Raw genomic sequence first — 20,492 nt, 5'->3', positions numbered from 1 at the left:
TTGTGCAGACAGGACACATGTCAGAGGGACAGAGGACGGACAGGACACGCCTCAGAGGGACAGAGGACGGACAGGACACGCCTCAGAGGGACAGAGGACGGACAGGACACGCCTCAGAGGGACAGAGGACGGACAGGACACGCCTCAGAGGGACAGAGGACGGACAGGACACGCCTCAGAGGGACAGAGGACAGCAGGTGAGTGTTTATTACACGGGCTGCTTGTGGTTGTGTCTGATCCTTTTTTCTCTAAACATGACCTGATGTGAGTGTAGTTAAAATGTCACTGCTCATGTGTCACATTAACAACGTTGATTATGGCACAAACCTCTGTTACATCAGCTGAACGAAAGAACGACCTGTGAACGACTCCTGATTGTGCTGTGAAAGCTCATATAGAGACGCACAGACACCACTTTTTGCGAAAGGCGTACTTCATTGTGAGAACTCACCGATACCGACATCTTAGAATTCTTATCTTATCTACTGAAATCACTGTAGTTAGATATAATTCAAATATAATTTAATTAGATAAGCATCTGGCTTTAATATTTACCACTTACTCTTTGCAGACTGCGCCCCGAGCTAACTGCTAACGAGCTAACTGCTAATGAGCTACTGTTAGCATAACAATGGCTGTTGTGTTACTTTTACCACAGTCACACTTTGACCACTTGGACATGCTGTACCTCTTTTCAAAGCTCAGAACCCACTCTATTCAGTCACTATCTGTCTTTATCAATTATAATAAGTTACAATTAACCACAACCAAATAATCATCAGTGCCATTTAGCAACATTAGCATGCTACTATTGTAAACACAAGCCCTGCTGATCTCCTCTGTGATCTATAAACACCTTTAGAGTCCTAAATATTTGTATATTTCATGTGACAGTCACATATGATCACAGCTGTGCTTAATGTGCAGCTTTATGTCCAGAGCTCACTGCTCTGTGGAGAGATGAGCTGTGAGTCAAACAAGAGGCAGAACAGCTACAGTGGTATCGGCTCTTGGTATCGATTACTAGCACCCAATACTGATATCGGTATCTGTGCATCCTACTCATTAATATGTGCATTTAGGCGAAATCTCACATTCAAAGCCTGACAATAAACATAAAAATGATGTGATCCTAAAATCCACTTATTTAATGTTGAGTCTTTCCATATGGTCTGATGATTATAAATCTGATGTTATGTCCAGGCTGTTTCTCTTATGCAACTCTTAACTTGGACCATTACTTTGTACTTCTTGACTGATATTATTTTGACGTAAGTGTACTCTTGCTTAAGTACATTGTTTGGATGCTCTATCCAATTCTGCATTTTATGACATAAAGCATTCAGAAATGTAAGCCCACTTTAGTCAACTGGAACATATTAAAATGCACCAGAATTTTTAAATTTCTCTGGCAGACCCACTTTCCTTTCACGTTTTTATACTGTTATACTTGTGGCTATTGCTTTTGTGAGCATCTAGAATTTTCAGTCTTTTAACAACTGGTCATGTTGATGTCTTAATGGTGTCAAATATGAAGATGAAAAAAAAAAAATATATATATAATATGGATATGGATATGTGGCACTGAAGTGGAGAGGGCCCTTGAAGGCAAATTCGTCTTTTGGTTGACAAAAGGTCTTGTAATACATCTTTTCAGTTACTACAAGTGCCTTTTTACTGCTGTATTCTACCTTCCTGTAAACAGCTAACAGTATATCCATTTATGACCTTGTATGGACAGTATTTAAATAGGACCGGCCTTCTATAGATAGTACCTTTCTCGGAGTAAGTACTGGATGCTCCTTTGTAATGTAACTCAGACATGGGCCTGCTGTTTGTACCTACACTCCTCTGATATCAGATAAACTTCTCTCAACTCTCTGCCTGTCTGGAATCTCTCCCTTTCTTAATTAGTGTCATGTGATGGTGTAGTGACGTGTCTTGCAGGCTATTTTACTTGTTTTTTTCCAGGACTTGCATCTCGTGTGTGATAAGGTATATGCTCCCTCGTCACGATTTATGCTCTGTGGACTTCGCTTGTGGATCTTGATGGCCTCTGATTCAGCGGCCTCTGATTCAGCGCTGGTATCTGTTGCTTTCGGCACCGATGACACTGGCATTGTTCCAGTCCATGATGTGGTTTTGTCTCTTGCAGTGGTCGGATATGGCTGACTTGAGATATTTCTGCTCTGCTTGTTCTTTTATTGCTTTTGTTTGTCTGTTGGCTGTTTGGAGCGTACTTTTTAGCACACACATGGGATGCAGTCCGGGAGAAGGTTTCAGACAGTAGGGGCTTAAGTTTCCTGTACTACTGTCTGGCAAAACAAGTAAAGTAGCCTACGAGACACATCACTACACCATCATGGGACACTTCTGAGGAAGGCTACAGGAAGTAACCAAAACATATAAAACAAGTAAACAAATGCTCCGGAAATGTGTGACAAATGAGTGAATTCTGTGGATGGGACGAGACAAGATTGGGTCTGCGAGAACAAGACAAGATGAGGTTTTGACCTGATTTATAATAATAATAAACTATTTTGGCCTCACTGTTTTTAATTTATTTTTATTTTTGCTGTCACTGAAGCACTTTTTTAGATCTACAGCTTCTCAAGAAGTGTAACTCAGGTGCACATGGTAAATGGAAACACATTTTTTAAAATCTCACGAGATAATTTTGCACACGTGTGCCCAGTCTTGTGGCAGTTTTATGTGCAAGAAGAATACGTTCTTGTCCCATCTCTAGTTACAAGTAAAGCAAGTTGTGTGGTTGTGCATAAATAAGCAGATCATGGTAAAATGAAAAAGAGACGTCCAAATACCAAAAGTACGTTGAGGTTCATTTGTATATTCATTTTTCTGAGTTTGGAGCATTTGGTGAGGTCCATTTTAGTACACACTATATAAATCTGCTTTTTCTTTGTTCAGTGTTTCACATAACGGCTAATATTACAGAAATAGGATCAAAAACCTTTTTCTAATGTATTAAAGCTCTGCCTCTCCTGCCCCATGCTCCTTTTAGCCAAATGCACAATTATTTTGAATGATTGATCACTGAACCTCAAATAAAATATATTGAAGCCACATTTAACAGAGAACAGAATAGGGCTTGATCGATTAAACACTGACGAAAATGTACCTGTGATTTAATTTCTGTCTACTTAGAGGTATGATCTTGCTTAAACAGAACAAATTTATTTCCAGATCTGGAAAAAATATTCTCAGCCCACTGCTGGCCCTATGCAAGTTTATGTCAGTTTGTAAATTTGTGAGCTGCTGCATCCTACCATCTGTGTGCATGTAAAAGCAGGGTGCGTTTTTGGCTCTACCTGTGCGCCTGTCCTCTTTGATGGCTGGGTGTCGCACATTGGGCGTGTGTGTCGGAGTGTGTGCTTTCCATGCAGTTGTAAATCTCTGCTCTGACATGTTGCTTCAGGGGGAAACAGCAGGTTTGGGACACCCTGATGACCTTCACAGATGCTGCACGACCCTGCCCACGGGACGCCTACTCCACCTATTAATTTATTCATTTTCCACTGCTCAACACACTCGGAGGGCAGTGTGATTGTTTCCGAAAGCCCACGTCCCCAGAGACCAGCTGAAGTTTACCTAAGCAGCTCTGTCTCCTCTCTTAGTCTTGGGCCGATTCGCTTTTCCTTGTCACTGTTGTATTAATGATTAAGGACATTTTTTTGGCTTATGTTGTGACATATTGAATCACATTAAGGCCAATATGCTGTACTTCTGACAGTGAGTTCTATTTCTTTACATTAATAGTGAGTTAAATGTGTATGCATGCCATATTATCAGTATTTCTCTTTGTGGTGTGGGGATCTACCACCTCCTTGTCTCCTTGGTGTTGTTATTGCTTTGCTTATAATGTCCCACAGTGTTTCATTAAACCAGACAAGCAAGTAACACCACTGAGCCATGTCACTGGTAAGATCTGTGGAGACCAGACCTTGCTGACAGTAATAATGCATGATGTTTTTCAATTCAGTTTATTTTGTAAAGCCCAAAATCACAACAGCAGTTACCTCGCTGAACATGAGAATTGATTCTAATTGATTGTTTTTCAAGATATTTCGAGCCCGAATAGACGCTAGTTTGATCCTGAATGCCATACTGCGCAACATTCCAGGAAAAAATCAGGTGTGGTTGACTCCCTGCCAGAAAAGTTACATAGTCCAACTTTAACTTTTTCATGACTTACATTAACTAAGTGAGCCTTAAACAAAATGGGGGTGTAGTGAACAGCATCTCAGGCCTGACAGTGACACTTTAGTCATCATAGACATCGCCTGGTTGTTTTTGTCTTAACACATTCAGTGTATTTATAATGAAGGACTTACATGCAGCATCGTGCTGTTTCTGACTGAAAAACACACACACACGCACACAGCTCTGTGGCCTCCCTTCCTGTAGACAGGTGGTCCACTGGTTCACAGCTTCATTCTGATCCAACAGGACTGTGTGTTGTGTGTGTCACGCTGAAGCTAATCAACAGGATTTGGCTCTCCCTACATAGTGTATAACGAACTCTTTCTGTTCTGTTCAGTCAAATCTGGTTAACTAACTTATTTGAATGACAGTATATGCATGTGCACGCATGATGTGATCACATTATTCCAACTCTCTCATGAAATAGCACTGATTCATCCCACTCTCATTCATATTACATAAAGGAGCCCAGTGTAGTCTGTGGAAAGAATACAATGGACCTTATGAGTCAAACTGCCAAACCTTCTCACTCTGAAATGTATTGAATTTAATTAACTAAACATGGGTATGTTAGTTGTTAGAGTTGTCGCATTGAGGTTTTATCAGATAGTGTTTATTTGCTTAAGAAGAATGGCCTTATAAGGGGTCGAGAGGCTGACCATGGGAGTGTTGCAGAAGAGGGGGCAGTCCTGGCACAGAAAACTGCGGCTACATAAAGAAGAGTGTTTGATGAAGGTCCTACAGGAGCAGAATGAGCTAACGTGATTTCATACTCGTGTTTTCCCAGCATGCCTTTGAGCTGTGTGTGTGTTCTATGTGTCACGGGTCCCTCATCAGGGCCTTATTAACTCAACTAAGTGACCTTTATCCAGGCGTTGATGAGTATATGTAGGGTTGGAGCCAACTCTCTCCTCCCTCTTTCACCTTTTTGTCTTTCGTCACCAGCCTTAGACCTGAGCTGTCTCCTCCTAGTGGTCTGTCATATGCATTTTCTCTCAAATAAGCCCCTATAGAAAACACACATAACTGGATTTGGATCACACACATCGCTGGCAGCATGTATGTTCTTTAATCTGAACTTAAGGCACTCATGTCTGACAGGATTTGACTAATTATCCATGTTTTTAAAGCCATTCCTAGTCACAGCACATACTATCAGTACAATCAGCTGGAAGGGACTCGCTGTTTTACTGGCCTTCATGCTTGAAACAAAGTCCAAAGTCTTCAGATTCCAGGAACATTTTGGGCGTAAGACAGCTAACATAATATACTGTCACATTCAATCTATCTCCCACTATAAAGTAAAAAGATGTCAAACCTGTTTATTAAATCTGCCTCTGTGTCTGCAGTAATTACATTCTGGGTGGGTTTGATGACGTTTGTCGCTAAGTCGCAGCTTGAGGAGGCGGAGTATCAGACTGTGGATTCACATGGTTCATTATGTGCTAGTCGTACAGCTGTGTGACTTATGATTTGTCGTTTCTAAGATGGATTGCTTTAATTACATCAACATTTTTATTTTCTGTCGTTGTAAAAATGTTCAAGTGATTCCGTAGAATGCAGTGTCAGAAGCCATTTGAATAGTACTTGTTTGCAGGGACTTTTTAAGAGAAAAACTTGGTGGTTTTGTCTTGTTCCTCTATTTTGTTGTGAATAAAAATAAACTAATAAAATAAAATAAACTCAGCACGCGATGTGTTTTACCATGCTGTTTCACTTACCACTGAAACACCGCCTCCTCCAGTTTAGTCTCCGCTGTATCTAGTTTTGAGTAATTAGTTCAACCTCATGAGTATTATCATAACAGAGAAAATTAGGACTGTAGTTTGTTATCTTGTCCTAAATATCACCACATTTTTGTTGACCTTTTACTGCATTCCTCCTGTCTGTAACATCAACATATCCATTACAGTTTGTACAGTACAAGTTCTCATAAGAGTCCACTTGTTTAATGACAATAACTTCATAAATGTTTAACTGTGTTTACCTGTGTCTGTTCCAGCCCAGCAGAAGCCCAGAGTTCAGCCCCAGTGCTGTACCCACCCACACAGTTACAGAGCCATCCGAGAAGCTGCACAGTTTGGCACCTCCTCATTGGCCTCATTCATCAGCCCTCCAGGTACGGCCTCTTCAAGGAAATACGAGATCTTTAAAGACGGTCCCTAAGTTTGACATGAGACAAACTTTGGACCGTATAGTCTCGTGGTTTTATAAACAATTTTACCACATAATTTAATAAAAAAAAAACAAAAAACTGCACATGCCAAACAAACAATGTAGAAAAATTCAAATATATTTATTCATTTACTTTTTTTTTTTGAAAAATATTACAAAAGGCTTCCTCGGTTAACTGATTCTAAAGTACTGTAGGTAAATTTGCTCGCTTACTGCTAGTGTAAATTCAGCTGCTATGTATCATTATTATAAGATTTACATTTCGTACCAAATACATGAAAAACAACTAAACAAACACCGCTTATAGAGTCTCTGCCTCTTTATCCCCCTTGAAGCAAAAAGATTCAAGTCTCATCACTGGTCCATGATAGTGCCAAACAAAGTCAGTGGAAATGCCGTCTAGTCCATACTTTGCTGGTCGATCTCCTTTCCATTGAATAAAAAATTAAAATTGAAACATTGAGAAAAAGCCCCGATCTACCAAGCTAGTGTTTATCTGTATTATCTACTATATTTATTACACTTTGTACATTGTGAAACTTGGAGTGATGTAATGTGTTTATTTTAGGGGGCATTTGCCAAGTCATTCTGCGTAATGTGAATGGAAGTCTCCTTATTAGTAATCGCACAAAACATGACTTTTCTTTCTATTAGTATGTTTGAATTGTTGTTACCGTTTTGGGAACCTGGATGTATAAGATGTGTGACTATGCAGCAGGCTGGTATGCTATTGTAAGTAAAAGCTATGTGGATTTGTTGACGACGGCGGGGTCCCTCATTGGAACACAGTGTGGTAGGTGGGACACTGGTGAGACTTCATGTACTTAATGGCAAACTTGAGTTCCTTGCTTTTCTTGTCCCACTTGTGGATGGACATGACCAGGAGCTGCTGGTCCACCTTGCGTCCCATGATGAGGAAGTTTGACCCGAGGCTGTCGAGCTGCGAGCAGGGGCAGTTGGCGCCGTTTTTGATGTACAGGGTCAGTTTCTTCAGGTCCTTCTTTCTCAGAGCTCCCTGCTTCAAGACTTTCTTCTTCTTCTGAGCCGCTATCAGTTTCTTATCTCCTTTCTCCTTTTTCACCTCCTTGATTTTCATCTTGAGAGCTGAGGGAGAGAAGACGTGACAAGTGAGGTAGGGAAAGCAGTGGCTTCTATTTGTGGCTTCTACAGTGTAATCGTACTCTCAGACTTTATTCTGTAGGTCTCAGAAAGAGGAAAATTCGGAGCGTTGCCAGAGCAATTAACAATTTAAAGCAAAATATAATGTCTTTTTAATGGAAAAAGTCTTCAAAATGTCGCCAGTAACGGGAAGCTAAAAGCCAGTTTTCTCTTTTGAACCTGATCATTTATATCGTTTGTCCAGTGATCCGAAGTTTGGCAGTTTGAATCCCGCTCTCGACCCAAACATCATCGGTAGAGTGATCAGACCATTCCAGCTCCCACAGATAAATGTTGTTGTTGTGTTCTTGGGCAAGACATTTAACCCATCTCACCCCTAGTGTCTCACACATACATCCATACACCAGTGTACGCAATGTGTGAGTGGTTCCTTGATATAAAGCGCTTTAAGTGCCTTGAAGGTGGAAAAGCACTAAAAATGTGACAATTATATTTAAGACTAGACCCTTGAGCTGGATATATTCTAAAATGGATTTGCATTTTAACAATTGTAATTTTATCTGCCCTCATCTCCAGTTAATAGGCCTATAGAGTGTCATGAACCCCAGCCATATCAGTCTTAAAAATGACCATACTTGCATAATCTTACAACTTACACCTTAATGATATTGTATTTCTCTGCGAATTACACATAGACCCACCAATACACAACCCATCTGTTCCTCCTCTGTTTAAATAAACCCAAATATCAGAGACGCGCCGCTCCCTTCCACATTACTTTGAGCTTAGTATGTGGCATTTGCTTACGCCGCTATCTCACCTTTTATCAAACAGCCGAGGCACTGACTATCTCCTGTTGAGTCCTCAGTTTACATATTCATACTTTTACATGCCAGGGATCACAGTGGAGGTGCCAGCTCTTAAGAGAGGAATTCTCAGGGTGAACATTTTGACAGGTGAGATTAATCACGGAGCCGGCAGACGCACGGGGCTGGTGTGAGGCATCGCTCTACCCCGGCCTGCTGGAGGATGGCCATTTCCCCTCTCGCCCGCCTGTCTGCACTGCATAAACATTCCCAGGTACACTACTGCAAGTACTGGAGGGGTGTGGATAGTCATGTTAACATAATTACTCTATCGTCCATATCAATCATCAATTTGGAGACTGTTACCAAGTTATTATTATGTTTTTATTTGCTCTAGAGAGGAACTTTTTCTTGTTTCGTGGTGTCAGCGTTTAAAACAATACGTGTGCTGTTGATTTGTTGCAGGTCATGTTTTGTTTATTACATGGTCCGTTTAGAAAAGGGTTTACGGGGATTAGCATTCATTAGGGTTATTGTACCGGTAGCACATAGTAGCAACATCGCACTTCAAAATGTGTTATCTCGGCTTTCGCAAGGTACACCATCGCTCAAGTTTTTTCAGATCGTACGGACAAGTTCAAGTTAATTATTACTTTTTACTAATTACGCTTTTCTCTATAAACGTGTCTCACTAAATGATGAATGATTTTGTTTTCCCTCAGTTAAGTGGGTAGAAGTACGTGTTTGCAGAATGGGTTGGTGCAGCAATAGTTAGTAGCTGTGTATTGCAAACTATACTTTTTAGCATTACAATAGTAGTCGTAGTAGTAGTAGTAGCTCAAGTAGTACTCAAATATTAATCAATATGAAGGTAATAAAGGTATATATGCTGAGTACTGCTTCCTCTGTTTCATACAAGCTGATAGAGTGTTGGATTAAGCGTGTTTTGAACTGCCCTTCCCCCATATCCCACATCACATCCAATTACTCCTGTATATATTTACTGCATCGCGTGCCGGCTCGCGTGTTTATGTGAATGAGCGTATTCATATAGGTGTGTGTTTGAGCAGAGATAGGGAGGATAAAATGTCCGCCTCCACCTGCCCCCCACCTGCTGCGCTCCGACGGCCCACCCATACTCAATCATATGCAGTCACAAGAGCTGCCCAGGGCCCCACTGTGTAGCCTGGCCAGTGTCCCTGTGACAAGCTCTGCCAAAGTTTTCTTTTTTTTGCTTTTTCAGACCGGTTTTCTTATATGTTTGTACGATCTGAGGCCCGGGCATAGAAAGTTTGATCTAAAATGTTTCTGTGGTATGTAAATTGCTTCATCTGAGTTACAGCGGAGTTTGCCAATTCATTTTCTCATTTTTTAATTCAATCCCTTAGCCTTAACTTTTGCGATGATTTGTCAGATTTTTACCCAAACACGCTTATCTTAGATCCTACGCCTACAGTTTGTCAATGCCACACAGCTATAGCGCCATAAGAATACCAATGGAGACTACACATCAGATCAAAAGGATGTGTAACAAAACGCGACTTCCCCAAAGCTTTTACGGTAAAAATGTAAAAAAGACAGATGAGCCATGCATTCACAACGCGTTACTGAGGACTACAGAATACCACTGGAGCACATTCTTGCCTTGATGTCCGAAACCATACGTCATCGTTATCTTGACTCCACCGTCGAGTGTCTTGTCATGGGATTTCCATTCAAAGTCGCTAAAAAGGTCTAGGTGCGATCTGGTTCCGTACGTGTTCATGTTTCACCGTAATGAACACGAAGAATTCACCGTTTTTTCGTTTGATAGTTGACCCGTTGACCCGGAACGAAACCGACCGCGCAGCTTTTATGAATCGCGTTTGTAAATTGCACTGACAAAACCGAGGGCGGACGACATCATACGCACTTGTTTGATAAATGGAACGCATCATTTCTAAGTGTTTAATTTGGATAGCGGACACTTACCAAAGTCGCTGGCGCAGTAATGCTCCATTATGTTGTCCGCTTTCATTTCATTATCACACGGAGGGCAAACCTTGGACACTGGGGAGGAAACAAAAATCAGTTAGTACAAATTGCAGATATTACAGAATGCAGTTTTTCATACTAATGGTTACACATGTGGTACAAAAGCAATATCATTATGAACTTGTGTAGCACTAATCTGAATCCCCCCTCCTCGTGTCGTAGGCTATTTGCTGCTAGCTGGATATGTTGTCCAGCAGCCTCACTGATGTTTGCCCTGCAATTACACTGTAGAAAATGTTTTAATTCTGGCTGTTGTATATTTTGTTGGTGCAGGCGTGTCCGTGCTCTGCAGAAAGGTAAACGCCTGAGCAGACGCAGAGGGCTGTTCTGAAAAGTGATTAACTTCAGTGACGGAGCCAACGCAGGAACCACAAGCAGGTTTGGGGTAACTCATAACATTAAACTTGTGTTCATTTAGAACCAACATTATTAGGACTTTTCAAACGTCAGCTCGTACAGTTGTTTTCATTGCCAGCAACATTATGGAAACTATATTCTCTCAAAGCTTTTGGCATTAACAAGTTCCTACCCTGATGTAACCTAAGCCGATGGTTGTTTTGCCAGTATCCACAATATATGGTTTGCAGCACCAACGCTATGGCAGGACAAAACCAGAACTAATACACTGTTCACTTATAAGCCATGTAAGCCAACAAACATTAAGCAGTACATTCAGTTTTACTTTTTTAACATCTTACATTATGTTATATAGTCTAACACAACAGTCTTTTTCACTGAAACGCTTCCACCCACAAGAATACAGTCCCTCCGGGGTTCAAAGGTTATCAGCCAGTCCTGACCTCGGCGTCTGAGCAGATAATGTGAGAGGTCAAAGTTGAGCGTTTTTTTTTATGCCGGGGTCGTGGGGAGGTGAACCCCAGACCAGCACCCTTTTCAGTCCGAGTGCAGTGATACTGACCCATACAGAAATGCTCCAACGTTCCCATGCTTTATAGAGGTAGACTTTCCCACAAATCTCTCAAAAAGTACAGGCTTATGTTGCCAGTTTAGAATGTATTTTAGCCTGTTAATGCATCAAGATTTTAATTTTTGTTTACACTTCAGAGTGCTGCCATAGTCTTGCCAAACATCTGCTGGGTTTGAGTGCTTTGAAAGATTTCCTGAGAGTGTTGTGTCTTGCTGTGGCTGTGCAGTTATTCATTGGGCTTTCACGGTGGTGGTATGTTGGCACAGCTCCAGTCCCGCTCATGCCAGGCCAGTGCATGTGTCAAGAAAAGCAGCCCCTCTCTAAAGCGGAGTTGAGTTTGGACAGAGCTGCTCCGTTTGGCTCGGAGACCAATTAGACGACGAGGGTCTTGATGCTCCTCGTCATGTTCTAATAAGAGCCACTGGGTCATGTCTTCTTTCCTGGACACTTTTCCACTCAGCAAATATTTGGACATTAGGTCATATGTATTCTTCCAAAACCTCAATGCAGTTTAGGAATTTTTATTAGTAGACTTTGTAATTTTATTGTCCGAATTGTGCAGTTGGTTTGCCCATGATGGCTGTTTGGGTGTCTTTGCTGTTCATGCACTTGTTCTAAAGAACTCTTACTGATTGACTGCACACTACACGTTGACTACACAGTAATTGAATAGATTTCTTTTGAATATGACCAGAGGAGGTGATGCTATGAGTGTGGTGGTGAACTGGGAGGTGGTCTGTTGGAACCGGCTGCTGTTAATCTTCAAATGGGATGCCAAAGTGGAAACGATGTACGGAGATGATTCAACATCGGAGCTGCAGAGTTCCACTGAGTCAGACCACAGAAGTCTGAATTCTTTTATCCTTCAGTGAATTTTCTAATATTGATGTCACTTTCATGGTACCTTAAATTGAAATTTAATAAAAGTTAAGCTGAACCAGATAAGTGCTATAAAAGTTTGTGTAATGAAACTGTCCTTAACGTTTGGGATCAAACTTTGATGTAACCACAGATATGAGCCTTAGTAATTTAGTTTAACTCTGAACAATGTGACACACAGTGATGATGTCACTTTAACATGGACCAAAGCTGTGCAATATGACATTTATGTCTGCCTGAGGTCCTAACATCTGTTTAAATGCAATGCACAAAAAAGATGAGGAATCACCTAAACAGGTCCCAGACACATCCCCGAGGTCCCTAACACAGCCAGCTCCTGCATCTGTAAGAATCCACAGTGCAGAGAAAAGCCTCCTAAGGGCTTTGGCAGCTCTCTATGCACGCAGCATTGGATCACATTTTCCCTTTCATACAGCGGCCAGGCCACATGAGTGGCTCCCATTGTGCCCAGGACCTGACAGCGCAGCCCCTCTCCCTTGGCAAGGTTGTAACTTACACTGGTCACATCGGTGTGGACAGACAATATCTTTCACACCATGCAATTTTAACGACTTTCACTGGACAACAGCCATATTGTATGAGGCGGCTGTGGAGGCATGCAGGGGTGCTCGTGGTTCAGATCTGTGTGCTGCACTCATCACACATTTTGTCTCACCTGATGATTCACTCAGAGTTACTTTAGGTGCCACATATTGTGTCCACTGCACAAACATTACTGCAGATTAATCTGTTTTGGTATGCATTCTCCAGGGGCTTAAACGCCCAAAAATCACCTCCTGATAATAATAAATGTTCTTTTCAAAGCACATTTAAATCTGTAGTCTTTCGCTGTCACCTCTTTGCAGAGATTAGATCAGTGAATCTTTTCTGGTGTGACTGAGTGTGAGATAACTGTTCGTCTCAGTGAGCATGTAAAAGAATGAGTTATGTTTTGAGAGCCAAAATGTCACATAGTTGACACAAAGCCTATGAAAACAGAGCAGGCATTTTCTCTAATGGAGCAAGTTAGTGGATATATTAAAGTAACCTCAAACTTATCTTTATCTCACATCCTTTGAAATATTTATTACTCATTTGATATAAAATGCACTGTTTAAAAATTCATGAGCTGTTTGTCACCTTTCTCTGAAGCACATAGCATACAGTGAAGGGCACATGGCATACGGTGAAGGGCTTTTTGTGGACCTGCTGCACAAAGAAATTAGCCGTAAATGATGATTAAATGATGAGATAAGGGCAATTGTATAGCACTTAGTCCCAGTTTCTATTGAAAACCCAGACAGACACTTCTCACAGGAAACAGCCACTTTTCTCTCTCAAATATCTTTATTCTGCCTCAGACAACTGCACTTGAGCCAATCCTATTCTCCTTCTCTCTCTTGTTCTGTCATGTCGACTAATTAGCTGGAGCTCTGTAATTGGACTTCTAGCTAATTGGCCCGTCGGCTGCCAGACCCAACAATAGCGGCAGACACTCCAGTAACTGTCCCCTTGTTGCCGTCTATAGGCTCATCAAGTCCCCTTCGCCTGCTTAAGTGCTCATTCAATGAACACTATTCCCTCCCCAAACACCCTCCATCTGTCTGCTAATTGTGCGACTTCATTTCATTCTTAACTATGCTGACTTGCTTGAGTGGCATGTTGCAACAGGGCGCTCCCCATTGGAACACTTGTTCTGTGGTGATTGATGATCTCCGGACTCAATCGCGCCGATAAAGGTGTTCACACATGTGCGTTTGCTTTGCACGTTGAGATAACTTTAACATAACAGTCCATTTATCTTAACTGTGCAACTGATCTTCAGCTGCCGGAGTCGTCCAGTCTCCTGGCTCATGTTTTGTGTCTGTCCTCCCCTCGGGCTGTGGTGCTAATGTGGGGGAATATGTTCAGTGTTCAACTTCTAACTTTTCTCTGGTTGTTTTAGTGCAGCTGCTGCTCTGTGGTCCACTCTCAGTATTTTGTCAAGTATTCATTTCTTGTATCATTTCTTGTTTCTTGTTGGAGCTTTACTCTTGGTCATAATTGCTATTTGACGTTCCAGCATGTTGTGATCTATAATTATGTTTTAAACTAGATGCCCTACCTGATACAGCTCTAATTTGGATTCTGGACTAGTACAAAGATACAGAGTCATTCAAATGTAGTGTGGAAACTTTTGAAACTCATTGATATGTCTGTGATTTTAAGCAGATCTGTATATTTTTAATGTGTGTTCACCAGCCCAAGGACAAAATCTGCAAAATCTGGTACAAAACATCTTTTCTTTTATAAGATTAATGAATTTGTACATGGTCCCTGAAATCTATGGAATATTCTAGTGTAGTATACTTGATATGTTCTACTAGAAAGTACTCTTGAACTTCTCTTGAACATAATTTTGGCAGCAAGTTTGAAAGTTGTTAAGTCTTATTTTTTCCCTCCGTAGTGACCACAACAAATCATCTCCCTCTTGTATTTTCCATGCATTCATGTCAAATCTGACATTGATTTCTGACCAAATTACTTTGTACATTATGGTTTTGAAGTGACATAAACAGACTTTTCTTAATAGATTTGCTTACGACATATGTGTGAGTGCATCCTACCTGGTGGCTGTGTGGCATGGTCCACTGAAAACTGCATGGGGATACAGAGGTCATTATCTATGGGGAACTTGTCGCAGGTCAACATCTCGGGCCAGGGGAAGCCGTAAGTCTCCATGACGGGGGCACAGCTGTTCCTCACTGCCTCACATAGGGACCGGCACGGGTATATGGGCCTGTCCAAGCACACAGGAGCGAACAGGGAACAGAGAAAGACTTGTGTATCGGCATGGCAACGCTTAGCCAAAAGTGGTACCCAACTCCCAGCCTGCTGCTTCACCTCCGGCATGGTCTCGTGGTCTAGCAGGTTGGGAAGCCTCATCTTCTTATAGCCCACATTGTGACAGAGCCTCAAATCCGCAGGTATGTCTACGCACTGGGGCTGTTTGGTGTAAAAGCGGCCGTTGTGAAAGTTGTCCGACTGCCAGCTGTAGTAGTCGTACTCGTCTGCGGCCGACGCGCTGAGGAGGAGGAGGAGGGTGATGGAGAGAAAGAGCGACCGCGCCAGGGCCAAGCTGAAGGAGCACCCATAGGTCAATGCCCACCTGTGGTTTTTATGTCCCTTTGCCATGCTTTTTCTGTTCAACTATTCTATAAAAAAAAAAAAAAAAAAAAGGCGCTATATCCAAAGTAGTTTGAATGGAAACTGCACAGAAGGTGTACAAGTTGTAATCCCTCTTGGTGTTGGAAAATGGAAAAGTTTAGCCTCTTCTTTGCCTGGGGAATTGACCCTAGGATGCCAAAGTGTTTACTAGGTATGTCAATCTAGAATGATTAAAAGTCTCTTACAACATTTCTTTTTCAGTAACTTTAGCTGTATTCCCTGCCTGTCCTCTGCAGTGTGTCCATCAGACTGTAGTCTAATGAGGAGGAGCACCTTGGCTTTAAGAGGCCGTGTCCATGCAGCCTTGTGTGTGTGCCTGCCCCCTACCGCAGCTCTTGGACCACTCACCTCCCTACTGGCCTCCCCAGGTCTCACTCACAGAGGCTCTAGCCAATCACAGCGCAGTGGGAGGGGTCAGACTCCTGTTTACCCCTCATTCACAAGGTAAACCCCTCCCATGCAGAAATAGACAGAAATGTTGACTATGGATATTTTTCTTACTTTGTTGAAGTTGAACACATTTTTCTGCCACCTACTCATTCAAAATTATGCACATATATCTGGGGTTTGCAATCAGTTTGGTCTGCTGTATTCGCTTTGAGTCATTTGAACACTTAAATTACAAGAAAAATCATAAATAAAAAAGATTTAACATATTTGGTAAGATTAATTTGACATATTTTCATCATTGATACTTTCTTAGATGTTCTGATTATCTTGCTTCAAATCAGCAACTTCCCAAGCATGAGCTCTGTGCCAGATTGATTTTTGCATGACCCTATGCGTTTACCATGAACCATAGCACTAAATTTCTGTACAAATATGAGCATTTCACTCTGTAACTAGGTGATCCCACAGAAAACTTGCACACACAGGATGTTGGATGGTTAGGTCCAAGCTGTGTGGTTTATGCTAATGTGCACAATGTGAATAGAGCCGCACTGCCCCTCTGTCTCCTCCGATCAGTAACACAGACACACACACAGAGCCTTCACCTCTGCAGCTAAGGCACTAGAATCACATTCATATTCACTCATGTTATGCTGAAATTATGCAGAGTTGTAATCTGTATCTGGATATGCTAGCTGTGAATGATGGCTGAGTCCATGTCAAACCCTTGCTGGATAGTGTAATGGGAAAAGTTGAGGTCTTTGCCTCTTGATATTATTATTGTTAGCATCTGCCAGGACAAACAGGGGGCTAGCGGTGTATGTGTTTTTCAAACAGCTGGAGGCATGAATGAACATCAGACATACTATTGTTCTTTGCCTGTAGCATAGAAGATAAAATTTCAGAAACAGCGGTATGTCTATAAAATCTAATTCAGTTTGGTCAAAAAGTATTTTTTTCATCAGGAGTTAGGTTGAACAATAAAACTCCTCACATTCTTCATCTTTGCTCTATTGTTCAGAAAACCACAGGTTTCATCTCTGTCGTAGTTTATATAATCTGTGAGTTTTATATTTGAGCGTCGTTCAGCTCAGGATTTGGAAGGTGATTGTGCTGACGCAGGAGAATGTTCCACCATTATTTCAAATACTGTTATTTCTGATGCTGCTGCAAAATACAGTTTGAATGTTCCACAGATTTGTCTCAAATGTTTTCATTACTTCTGTCTTTGATCAAGTCTTGTTTTACTGACAGACAGGAGCTGCTCTGCTAACCTTTGTACCAGAGCTAATCAATATTAGTCACAGCTAATAAGCAGTGGACCTTACTCCCCTGTAGGGCGCTCCCACTCACACACTGTGCAGTGTACTATCATGTATATGCTGCTGTAGAGCTGACCTATTTTAGACACTTGTGTTTCCTCGGATACAGGCGCAGTGTACTGCCTTCAAGATCCCAACAAAAGTGTCTTTCATGGTAATCAATCAACAATGGTCGTCTGCTCTTGTCCTCTTCCCCCAAACTGGCCTCTGTGGCCATTGGCCAAACAATTCCATTTTACTCTCTCCTCAGTTCTGATTGGCTCAGATGTGTAAGATTAGGCCCAACTTGTATTGTCAGAGCCAGAGGTTTAGCATTGTTTGAATAGAGTAAGAGTGAAAAGGCTTGTGTGGATGAGCTAAGCACCATTTGTCCAAGACCACTCAAGAAGTTTGGATTTAAACTGAAGGTACATAAGTTATATTTGTAATTAAAGATGACCTCCCCAACCATTAACATTTGTCTAGATGAGGAACAAAAACCTTGACAAAGTGTGTACTGTATATGTGGTAATTCTATGGCTTAATCTCTGCAGTCTGTTGATAAGTCCCGCCCCCTCGCCACACACATGCATTCACCTCTGAGCTTTACATTGCCACAATGGGGATTAGCCACAGAACTGTCCAAATGAGTGAAGCACAGAGACCGGTGCCTCCCACAAGGAATCTCTGCTCCCTACCTCTTAAAGAAAAATCCATCTGCACGTTTCTTTATCTCGTTCTCGAAATACGATACAGTTAGTTGTCTAATGTCTGATTGTATTGCACTAAACATAAATCAGACCCTCGGAGTGCACTGTATTAGCTGTATGAGAACTGTTGAGTAATTTGTCCTTTTGAACTGCTTGTTTGCAAACACTTGGGGTTTGACAGACCACTGGCTGGATAAGACCTGTAATCCCTCACACAAACTGAATAGTGTTTGTATGGTACTTACCCAACATGGGCACTTTGAGAGTCAAATAAATGCTTTGTATGAGGGATTTGTGCCCTGAGCCACGGCCTAAACCCTGAAATCACGCAGGAAGAGTTTTTGTCAGTGTGGACTATTGCACGCAGTTGCTAAAATGTGCTGCAATGATGTTGAAGACTTGTAACACCAGATAGCCAGCTACTGCTAAACCCATAGATGGCTGTCAGATTGGGCAGCGGTGATGGGATGTGCTGACAAGTGTTTGCTTTTGGCCCTGTGCACACAAATTCTTCACTACACCGGTGTATCTCTTACTTGAGTCCATTTCCACTCGGCCATGTTGTTGCAGCCAGGGGTCACACAGTACATTTAATCGCAGACACCTCCCTGCAGCTTCCCCCGTCTTTGTGAAGAAGAGCTTTTGACCACATCACAGTCATGGGCGCCAATGGGAATAGACAGGCAGGAGAAAGGATGCCCAAACTGAGGTGGGAGCTATTGTTGTTCTTGTAAAAGCTATTGCTCTCTTTCTCTCTCTCTTTCTCTCTCACTCTCTCTCTCTCTCTCTGTCTCTGTAGCTCTCTATCACTCTGTCTGTCTCTCTTTGTTTCTCTCTGCCTCTTTCTCTCTCTTTCACTCTCTCTTCTCTCTCTCTCTCTGTCTCTCTTTCTCTTGCTCTCACTGTCTTTCTATCCCTCCCTGTCTCTTTCCCTGTCTCTCTCCTTGTCTTTCTCTCCCTCCATCTCTCTCCCTGTCTCTTTGTCTCTCTCTTTCTCCATTTCTCTCTCTTTCTCTCCTTCCCTCTCTCTCCTTGTCCCTCTCTCACTCCATCTCTCTCCCGCCCTCTCTCTCTCTCTCTTTGTCTCTCTCTTCCTCTTTTTCTTTTCATCTCTTTCTCTTTGTCTCTCTCTTTCTTTGTCTCTTTCTCCATTTCTCTCTCTTTCTCTCCTTGTCTCTCTCTCACTGTATCTCTCTCACTCTTTCTCTCTCTCCCTCTCTATCACTTCCTCTTTGCGTCTCTCTCTTTCTCTTTATCTCTGTTTTTCTCTTTGTCTCTCTCTCTTTCTCTCCTTCCCTCTCTCTCCTTGTCTCTCTCTCACTGTATCTCTCACTCCTCTCTCTCTCCCCCTCTCTATCTCTTCCTCTTTGTCTCTCTCTCTTTCTCTTTATCTCTGTTTTTCTCTTTGTCTCTCTCTCTTTCTCTCCTTCCCTCTCTCTCCTTGTCTCTCTCTCTCTGTATCTCTCTCTCACTCCTTCTCTCTCCCTCCCTTTCTATCTCTTCCTCTTTGTCTCTTTCTCCATTTCTCTCTCTTTCTCTCCTTCCCTCTCTTCTTGTCTCTCCCTCACTCCTCCTCTCTCTCTCTCCCTCTCTTCCTCTTTGTCTCCCTCTCTTTCTCTTTATCTCTCAGTTTTTCTCTTTGTCTCTCTTTCTCTGTTTCTTTGTCTCTCTTTCTCTGTTTCTTTCTCTTTATCTCTCTCTTTCTCCATTTCTCTCTCTCTGTCTGTAACATATGACATGTTTCCACTCCGTGCCGCCGGGTGATGTAAATCTGTTTCCCTTTGACGTTGTTTCTTATAAGCTGAAGGCTTCAACAGGCTCTTATTGTAAAGTGGTTCTGATTTGTTACCTCGGTGCTAGAATTCACACAATTGCAGTGTGTAAGTGTGAGTCTATGTTTCATAGAGCGAGGAACGCAAGTGTAAACCTCAACCCTGTCACTCATTCTTTCCTTATAAAGCCCATCCATGTTCTTCTGCTTTTCCGAGGCTAAGTCACAGGGACTCTCAGACTTCTCTCAGACTTCCCTCAGCCCAGACGCTTCCTCCAGCTCCTCCGATGGGACCCCGAGGTGTCCCAGGTCAGCTGAGAGACATAGTCCTTATGAAGTATGTTACCTATTTTATGATCCACACATTACATAGGAAGAACACTGAATTAAAGTACACGTCAAACTGCATTTTATCTAGTAATTTCTGATATTTTTACTTAGATTTTTTCAGTGGAACATTCACAAAAAAATACTGTAGACCATGGTCAAATATAGTTTAGTAATATAATTTGTATTTAAGGTGAATAGGCTGTGTTCACGTGACATCTCAATTTTATATTTTTAAGATTTGTTAAAGTTTATGGTTTATATGTCTGTAATTTCTGGGCCTATCCACACGAAACAAAAACTGGCACAAAGTTCAGTGTCTTATCTTTCAGCACTAATGACCTGAAGGTGGAATTATGTTTTCACAATAGCTTCACAAAGACTCCACCATTGTTCATACCCTAAAGACAGGATTTTATCAGTTGAAAAGACAAATAATGGTAAAGTTTGCTTCTGCCAAAAACAGTGAATTTCCCATAGTTACACAGGCAAGAAGAGTCCAGCTCCATCTGAAAGCATGACATCATCAGATTTGAGAACATGAACATGATTTATATTATTGTTTGCTTCTCCACTCACTATGTTACTTATTTTATGCTGTTTTCATGTTTTTTTCGCATGGCC

The 20,492-nt window shown here is 41.8% G+C and overlaps 1 protein-coding gene across 1 annotated transcript; it reads right to left on the bottom strand.

Annotated features, from left to right (window-relative positions):
• Positions 1–6,497: 6,497 nt before the first annotated feature.
• sfrp5 (secreted frizzled-related protein 5) lies at positions 6,498–15,669 on the bottom strand. The gene is made up of 3 exons (XM_033980238.2): positions 14,769–15,669; positions 10,293–10,370; positions 6,498–7,500 (listed from the first exon to the last, which is right to left on the bottom strand). Exons 1-3 carry the CDS (start codon positions 15,334–15,336, stop codon positions 7,172–7,174), a joined length of 975 nt encoding a protein of 324 aa, XP_033836129.1. The 5' UTR covers positions 15,337–15,669; the 3' UTR covers positions 6,498–7,171.
• Between the last annotated feature and the right edge of the window lie 4,823 nt (positions 15,670–20,492).

Source organism: Periophthalmus magnuspinnatus, chromosome 15 (assembly GCF_009829125.3).
Source record: "Periophthalmus magnuspinnatus isolate fPerMag1 chromosome 15, fPerMag1.2.pri, whole genome shotgun sequence".
NCBI classification, from domain to species: domain Eukaryota; kingdom Metazoa; phylum Chordata; class Actinopteri; order Gobiiformes; family Gobiidae; genus Periophthalmus; species Periophthalmus magnuspinnatus.
The sequence above is the reverse complement of the archived record's forward strand: the minus strand, read 5'-3'. Positions and strand labels throughout refer to the sequence as shown.

Excerpts from the sequence above, each read along its gene's own strand:
- sfrp5 (XM_033980238.2), bottom strand. The coding sequence starts at position 15,336 with ATGGCAAAGGGACATAAAAACCACAGGTGGGCATTGACCTATGGGTGC. Across the intron at positions 10,371-14,768 it reads CCATGCCACACAGCCACCAG|TGTCCAAGGTTTGCCCTCCG; the intron begins GTAGGATGCACT and ends TTTCCTCCCCAG. Across the intron at positions 7,501-10,292 it reads TTACTGCGCCAGCGACTTTG|CTCTCAAGATGAAAATCAAG; the intron begins GTAAGTGTCCGC and ends TCTCTCCCTCAG.